Consider the following 9,343-nt stretch of genomic DNA (forward strand, 5'->3'; position numbering starts at 1 on the left):
ACACAGAAAATGCAGAAACAGTGATAAATTAGTTATACAGGCTAGCACACTTTAGTGGGCAGCCTCCACAGTTAAATTAAACAAACAAACAAGCAAACTTTTGATCAAATTCGACTAAAATGTAACTTATCATCAATCCATTACATAAATTACTCAATTCCTGCCATCCCTTAAACCCCAGTCCTTCAAATAATTTCCCTTCATGTATTTTTCCCAACATTTCCACTTCTTTCCATGTAACATGCTCTTACCCTTTTCTAAAGATCCCACTTCCTATTCTTTTATCATTGTTACAATATTCACTAATTCAAATATAGTTGGTTTAGACTTTGATTTCTATTTTCTAACAATTGTTTTTTTGGCAGCCACCAGAGTTAAACTTAACAAGGCCTTGCTATATCTAGGCAATCCAGACTTATTTATTTTATTTATTTCTAGTCTGATGACTGGGGGGGGTCCATTTTCAGTGGAAGCCCTGAGAAAAGCTCCAAAAGCACATAACAGAATATAACATAAGCAAAGTATGGAATATACATTACACAAAAGCATAAATATACAATTTAAAATACAAATACAAAATCAGAGAGTATACGTTTAAAGAACACAAATGTTAAAATAAAGATAAGTCAAAAGTAATACACATAATATAATTAGAAGTACAAGTCATAAAGTGTTTATACAAGTTTAATGTTTGTTCTAACAATAATGTTAGTGATCAGTGGTGATAATACATGAAACTGAAGGGAGGTTTGAAAGAGACGACAGTGTAATTTAGGTGGGAAGGGAACAGGAACAGATCCTGAATCCCAGCTCAAAAAAATAATTTCTTTAGTTAAAACCATTTTCTCACACAATGTTTCTGATACAGTATTCTGCTGGAATTTTTTAAAGTCTGCCTATTCATTACAATCCCAGAACATATGTTCCCAGTTACCTCTTTCTTCCACATCACACCTTCAGAATTTGCCATGTATCTGTCCCTGATTTACTCCTATAGTTACTGTACAATATTTTATATGCCCTATTAATTAAACAGCAGCTTCTGTTCTAGATTCAACTAAAACCTCTACCAGAGCAGTTCTTTCACTGAGTATTCCCCTATCCCTTTCTCGAGTTGGCTTAGTTCATAGAATACTTTTGGCTGCTTTATGAATATAATATTCTATATGGCTGTTATTCTTAATTACAGGTAATCCTAAATCACCTTGCTCTGCTGGCCACTGCCGTCTTCCCCTCCCAGATAAAATCATTCAGCTCTTTATTAATTGATATCCATAACTTCTCCTCTGGTTAATAAAAATATGCCTGACCTGTGTATAAAACTAAAGGGACTAAAACATTTTCACTGTTTGTACCTTGCTATCCATATCTATAAACAAGTACTTCCAGTTTTTCTTTTTTTTTGTATCATCTTTTCTTTAGTCTCTTCCCAAATATCCTTACCTGCCATAACACAATCCTTTTTAACAGACATTTCTAAGCACTTTGTTTTATGTCCTCATAAATATGGGTATTGCTGAACCAGTTCATGTGTGGGTACATAGTTTACAGCTATTGCCTTTGTTTTGTCTTTATTAATTTTATATCCCCCCAAAATTTAAACCGTGTCAGAATGTTCCACATCACTGAGATGTCCTTTTCTAGCTTTATCATTTACAAAACAATATAATTTGCAAATAAAGCCAACTTTTCTTGATTACCATATCAATTATATCCTTGAATTTCTGAGCCCCTTATTTTATTTGGTAATGTCTCTAAATATAATGCAAACAACAAAGGGGAAATAGTTCACCCCTGCATGGTTCCTCTGCATAGATACAACCTATCAGGGAGGAACCCTCATACTTTAATTTTGACTCTGATCTCTCGTATATCCTCATAATTAACACTATTATTTTATCAGAGATTACCTAACCATGAAATTCAAGCTTACTCTATTGAATGTTTTTCTCTCTGTGAAAACTCAACAACAGTAGTATTTTTCTTACATTCTAATTTGGATCATCATTATTCTATTAATGTTGTCAAATGTTTACCTCCCCTCCACAAATCCACACTGATCCATAACTATCATTTTTGGCAAAACCATTGCCATTCTTTCAGCTTTTATAGACATAAACACTTTATTAAAATTGAAATGGACTTATATGAAGCTGGAGCAGATGGGTGTTTACCATATTTTGCTATGACAGCCACCACAGCTTTCTTCCAGTATGTTGGTGCTTCCTCTCCTTTTAAAATACTTAAAAAAAAAAAAAAAACTTCTAGGTCTTTATCACTTTCCTCCCTCCTATCTTCCAAACTTCCACAGGAATACCATTTATTCCAGGAGACTTTCCTCCAAATTGATTATACGTCAGCATTTTTATCTTATCTCCTCCTGTCTTAACTGTTAATTTGTGAGCTTCATCTACATCTAACCTTGGCATACTTAAGTCTTACATAAACATTTCCATTTGTGTTTTTTTTATTTCCAAATTCCACTGCTTCTTTAAATTTTTCAGACATTTCCAAAATATCTCTAATACCTGTATAAGATCTCTGGTTATTGTTCTTGTTATTGGCTCCCTAAGTTTGTCAGCAACCCTTTCTACTTTATGTACCTAAATCATTGTGCTAAGTTTTTTTGTGCTCTCAAAAAGCAATCTTTCTAAACTCCTGTATATTATCAAGACACTCCATTATTTTCTCTTTAGCACTCTGTAGTTGTGCCTCTTCTCATTCTCTGAGATTCCCCAATTTTAAACTCCACTTTCACTTTACCTAGCCATGATAAGAAGTTATTACTCCCACCTATTATAACCCCTACATATTATTGTTACTTGTAGCAAAATCTAAGCAACTTCAGACCAACATACATTGTAACTCAGGCACCTGTTAAACAGTAAGTTATTCCTGTACAGTTACCGTACATAAACAGATGTTAAACAGCATCATTAGGCAAACTCCATTTTCAAATAACTGCTCCAGCTAGCAAGATGTTGCTGAAGTGTTCTTATTTTACAACATGCAGCTCTGGTATTCACTTCAAAGGTAATTAATGCTGCAGTAAACAGTCTGTTAGCAGTTTAGCACTTAACAGATCAAGTCTTTTTTTCAAAAACTCGATACATGGCAACAAGTGTTTGTTCAGAAAATTAAGGTGAGCGCCGTGAAGAGATAAATGTAGGTACAACTGTTAATGCTGCTTGGGTACCTACAGGTTGCTAATACAAGCTGAATCACCATGCATGTTATTCAGTTATCACCGAGACAAATATGACATCGACAAGACATTGTAGTACACCGTAAGATGGTCGCTGGATAGAGAAAAGACGGATTACTGTAGTCAGGGAAGTATTTAAGGTATGTCATAATCCAGAGCTAATAGGGGATAATTAACACCATGGCTTTCTTTAATTTGTGATCCTTGCCTGTAAAGGTAGGGGGTGGGGTGCAGTGGAGCATTGGCACTAAAGATCTGTTTATTCTGCAGGACTGGTTGGTGTTCACGAGGAGATCACTAATACCACCAAAAGTTCCATCGGCTTACAGTACATGCTGATCAACTAGGAATGGAAGTGGGAAGCGTAACAGCACCAGAAAACATTGATAATTAGAATATGCCTGTACACAAAAATCCTTTAATCCCACTGACTTGCTTGGACCCTTATCAATCTAATTACTCAGCCTACTGACAACCTAGCTGGTTCTAGCTGACTTCTTGCTAGAATAGTCCTGCACGTCAGTGCCTTTCTAACTCCATCACTGTCACTGGTTTACCTTACAGTACTGCTCCTGTTCCCATGCCCTGGGCAGTCAGATGAAGTACACATCGGGAACCTATGGGTTTTTGACTTGTGACTCCCAAGTAGTAAATATTTGAGCATGTTAACATTCATTTAGCTATATATATTTATTTTATCTGGTTATTTATTTATTATTGACACCAATACGCCCCACCAACCATCTTGCCAGGGAATGCCATGAACACATTAGAACTGGAACCTGGAGCCATAACCTGTTCTGAAAATAATGAAGGTTAGTCACCTGAGCTACAAATCATGTAATATGTGGCAAAATATGATAAAACAGTTCAGACAACATCTTCAAGACATTCTCTATATAGCCTGCAATATCTGGACCTGGTGTGATATATACCTCTCAACTTTCCCTATTTTGGAAGAAATTTCCTATTTTCAAGCCAGATTTACCCCTTCACACAATCTTCTGTCTCCCTAACATCATGTGATTGTTGAAGATATCTAAATGGCCAACATATTAGTGGCACCAATTAAAGAAAAAATATACACACATCTTGCATCTCCCTTTTTCTGAAGCAAAAATAAATGACCTTGTGCAGTGGAATTCTGCAATACAATAAAATCTACAGATTTTACACTAACTCTCTGATAATGTGTTTACATTTTCCAGCATTTTTGTCACTCGCTGTTTTTCAGATATGTTTCTGAATAGTATCCCACAAGCCTGCTGGTTGTGAGAAGAGTTGCTTGCCATTTGGTATTCAAATTTTATGCTAGTTGGGAGGCATGGGTGTGCAATCCTGTGCAAGAATGCAAAGTTTACAGATTTAAATAAAACAAAAAAAAAGTTACTGAACAACTACATGACTGACAATACGTCATAAATCTGGACATATATTCTTTCACTTCCAAAAGACTCAGGAGCAAACTAAACATAACATTTAACTGTGAAACTCTGGTGGCACCATTCTGTAAAACAGTAGTAGATAAAAACGTATCTGTAGCCAGAGTTTAGTGGAATGTATTTATTGTTGATCCACTGGATGAGAGATTGGAAGGCTGCTTGTAGTTACAGTACTGGGAGGGACCTTCTACTTGGCGCACAATTCGTCAAATTCCTAAACGATCACACGATTTATCTTTTCACCACTAAACTCAAAAGACAGATATCACAGTAAAATTTATAACGGCACAAACCACGGCAAAAGGAACCATAAAACAAATTTTAATCAGGAACTGAATATCATGGAGGTAATCACTTTCACTATCAGCTTTTTCAGACCAGATAACCTAAGAATTCACAACTACTCAGAAGCCATACTTCAATCCCTCACACCCACTGCCTCTCTATGGCAGATACAAAACTTTTCCATCCCTTCTTAAAGAGATTTCCTCTTGTTCCAAATTCCATTCGCAACTCAAATTCCATCTTCAAAAACAAGCAAAATGCAACTACCATCCCTCAGGACATATAACCTAATTATAACTATCTTTTCTCTCTACTTTCCTAATTTTAATTCCTTACCATCTCTATTTCATCCTCCCTCATATGCATTTTACCTAATTGTCCCACAGGGAATTTTATACACAAATGTATTTGTACATACTGTATATAAAACTACTTTAGTTGTCGCTTTACGTTTTCTTTGTATTCTTAGTTTTTATGACTTATGCTGTAACAAATTTTGTTTTTCTAATTCCACCAGTGACAAGACTAAAGTTGGTTATTATGATCAGTGAGTCATCCAAATGCCAATTTTCCTTAACAAAAAGTGATTTACCTTCCCTGCAATCTCCTTTAATAAACTACATTTTAGGTATTGATGTAATGATGAAGATACTGTTAATAATAAGACCAACAAATATCTGCTAAGGAGGACAAATAACTTTTGGTATGTATTACACTAAATTACCTTTGTAACTATGCATTTTTGAACATTATATTAGCCTTTTGGCAGTTGCTGCATCGCATTATAGCAGTTCTTATTATATGTTACACGCTTACAAAAAGAAATATGAGATTTGTCAAAACACATTGAAATAAGGTGGTCATGTTTTGTGTTTTTAAAACAACGAACTAGAACACATATGGTGTCGTCAACAGCAAGCTTACTCATGAGATATATGCAAAGCTATCTGAAACAAGTGTTTTATTTTAGGGACTCTCCTGTAAACATACAAAGAAATACATCATTTCATGTCACATTGAGATTCTGGGTTGGTTCAGTAGTCTGAATAAATAGACACAGTGGGGAGCAGAGGCAATAAGTCATCCTTGGGTTTTACAGACATATATTTACAGCCTCCTAGGCATATCTCTCAACTGTACAGATTTTTGCCTCACATTTTTGGTCTGTTGCTGGTAAAATTTGTGGTTTTCCGGCAAATCAGTAAAGACTGAAGTCACTAAATGACAGGACATTTGAGTTCTAAACTTTATATCTTTCAGAAAATACTTAATAATGCAAAACCTGTTATTGTAGCAACTGTCTAAATTTATAGGAGCAATATTTAAACTCTGTCCCTGTTTTGGGGCCTTTGCTCCCCCCCCTTTCTATCTGGCTTTGTCCAGACTTCTTGCACTGAGGGGTTAAGAAGTATAATCCTGGGTTTGTTTCCAAACTGACTGGGTGATTAATATCTGAAAAAAATAACGGATAAATGGATTTTTGCAAAGGAAATGGCAACTTCTTGTAGGCACACCATCCCACTGAGTCATCCTGTAACTGTACAAAGATTAGCTCATCAGCTTTGTAAGCTGGGTAGAGGGATGTGCCAAGAACTATTTAAGAATTCTTTAAACAAATCTTAAGATTTCCGGCAACACCTTCCTCCTTTGGGAAAGTGTGCCAAAGAAGAGTAGTGTAAGAGTATATACGACCACTTCTGCAATCGGCCAAATGGGAAAAGGGAATGTGGTGAAACAGACTCACCACAAAGATGCAATCTGAGAACTTTATTTTATCTGTATTAACTGGGGTACTACACTGATGCACCCAGACCTTTTTCAAATTCAGCCCAGGATCACCTTGTGGTATTAAGATTGGTACAGCAAGTTCTGAGGCGTTTGCCTCAGCCTACAATAACTATGCTGTTTTGAGGCGTGCATCGTAAACATGTAGTTAAGATGTAAAGCGTGCTCCACAAAACCAAAATGACCACTCCAGAACCTTTAAAATGGGAAGCTTGTAATGTAATAAAGCGTGCACCACAGCTGGAACTTTTCATTTAATAAACGTTGCTTCATTGTGTAAATTTGAAGATAAGCACTTAGCGCTTTTGAGTTGGTCTTGCCTCCTCAAAAATTTATTTGTACACTAACACTGTGCATGTGCTGACCGTTCTGAAAACGACATAAACATGCTTTTCTCTGGTCTGTAATACTGGAAAGGACAAACGTACTTTTTTTCCCGTGGGACGAAACCCACAAGACACTCCAAACAGTCGCGATGACAACGACTAAAAAAGTATCTTGCACTTCAGCTTAACAAAATACAGAAATTAGTAATTTGGGTGATCAGCATAAGCAGCTGCAACGAACTTCGCAATCGTTAATCTTTCAGTGATCTGCTGAAGCGTTCCCTCGATAGATCACCAAAGACTCTCTGTAAAACCTGAAGATAATTCCAAAATAAAACAAGTTTACATCATGTTACATTAGTTTGTGGACGTACCAATTTCCAGAACCGATTATGCACACTTTCAAAGGAGCCATTTGCACCGCGTTTTTGCAGATCTTTCACAACGATCACGTTTGCTCGTTTCGATAGAATAATAATGATCGACTGACTTTGAAAGTCTTCAGCTTCGTGCAGGTAGCAGGACCAGCTCGTGTATGCCACTTCCTGAAACGCCCACAGGATGGTGTTTATGCCAGTCACCCGTTAACAGCCAGTAACAGCACAAATCGTCGAGATTACCCCACCCCACCAAAATCAGAAGGCTGGTATGGAGTAGAATGCTATGTAGGAAAATAGTTCATTCGTAGTTCTCAACCTTTTAGAAGGGCAAAGACATAAATGGGTTGGGGGCAAAGACCCCAAAATATGGATGATTTTTAAATATTGATTTGACAAAGTTAGAAAGATAACAGAACAACAGGTATTGCTTTAGCATGAATTTTCTGAAGGCTGTGAAATCTGACTCTCAAATGTATATCATTTTCTGACGGCAGTCCTCAATGATTTGCCAGAAAACAATTTTATGAGAACAAGACCAAAACTATTGGACAAAAATGTGGACATTCTACAAAATGTACAGCGGTGTTCCATCCATCCACAACACCCTTCTACCTTTTCTGCACATGAAGCGGGGTATCGCTTTAACAGAGGCAATCATCCTAGAGCCAAAGTTTACACTGCCTGGTGGCTATCCCTGCAGTTCTTCCACGCTACACACTCGCACAAACACGACCAGTTTAGAATGTCCGATCCACCTACTAAGTTTTGGAACGTGGGAGGAAACCAAAGCACCCATAGGGGACTCACGCAAACATAAAGAGAACCCAGACTCCGCACAGAAGCACCCACAAGCTTCTTGCTGGGAGGTGACAACACTGTCCGCTGCGCAGAGGGTGTAAAAGGGAGTGGAATAATTTGTCCTCTTTAAAAGAGGCTCTTTTTTATATATATTTTTCATATCGTGAGTTGTATTTTTCAAAGCAGCTAGCTGTTACGTGCTTGGACAAGATGATGCAGTACGTCGAGTACTTTCGTATGTGTGTGCTTAAGAATTAATCGTAAACCCACATTACAGCTGATTTTGAATGGTTCCCGTGCTACCCATAACCTACGTCCAGTACAAGTTGATAACATGCATGCAAAGAAACGGGTCACGCTGACAGCGGCTTTGCTGCAACCGCACCCACCACTAAGTCATTAACTCATCCCCTGAGGGTCGTCCTCCACCACCCCCTGGTTTACGGTGAGCTGAAGCTTAGACTTCGCAAGAAACGTAAAACAGAGATAGAACCAATCCTGGAAGGGCAGCGCATCTATGGGCAGTTTTAGATCACGAGCATACTTCGCAACTGTCCAGAACTTTCTGATTAATCACCAGGACTAAATTCACTAAATAATAACAAAGCTTTTGATTTACTGTCTACCCACCGGATGCACAGCACAGTAGCAAGCCCCGCCCAACACGCAGCGACAAGTGACTTTTACTGAATTCATGAATAAACATCTTGATATTTTTTACTCGTTTGCATGATTATTAATCCGGGATTGTCAGCATGCTGGTAGCCGCTATTGCGGACTTGTTAGTGTCTGAAGAGATAGTAGTTATGTTTTTGGCTGTTTTTCATGAACCCAAATTATAAAGTATAGATGGTTAGCGAGTCCAGTGTTAAGTGGGGATGCATCATGAATTTTTCCTGTTTACTAGCAAATTAGGTTTTTTGTTGAGTGCTTAGAGTAATTCTGAGTTCCTAAAAAAAATTAGACAAAAGAAGATGTTATGTTGTCCTATCTCACCTTCATTTTTACAATGATGGCCGACTTGGCCAATACACAGCTGAAAGACTCAAACTTGGCTCGTGGCAAGTAGGTATTCCATAATGCAGTGGTGTAACTCCCCAGATCTGGTTTGCCGCTTTACGA

General features: G+C 37.4%; 1 protein-coding gene across 1 annotated transcript in view; it reads right to left on the reverse strand.

Annotated features, from left to right (window-relative positions):
• LOC122804850 (glycerol-3-phosphate dehydrogenase 1-like protein) overlaps positions 1 to 7,621 on the reverse strand; it is a gene marked incomplete in the record, with an annotated part of 523,996 nt that extends 516,375 nt beyond the window's left edge. Inside the window, 1 exon segment of the mRNA XM_044075007.1 lies at positions 7,418 to 7,621. Coding sequence (XP_043930942.1) covers positions 7,418 to 7,458 — 41 coding nt within the window.
• Between the last annotated feature and the right edge of the window lie 1,722 nt (positions 7,622 to 9,343).

The sequence above is a fragment of the Protopterus annectens genome, chromosome 6.part0 (assembly GCF_019279795.1).
Source record: "Protopterus annectens isolate FY-2018-M chromosome 6.part0, PAN1.0, whole genome shotgun sequence".
In the NCBI taxonomy this organism is placed as follows: Eukaryota; Metazoa; Chordata; order Ceratodontiformes; family Protopteridae; genus Protopterus; species Protopterus annectens.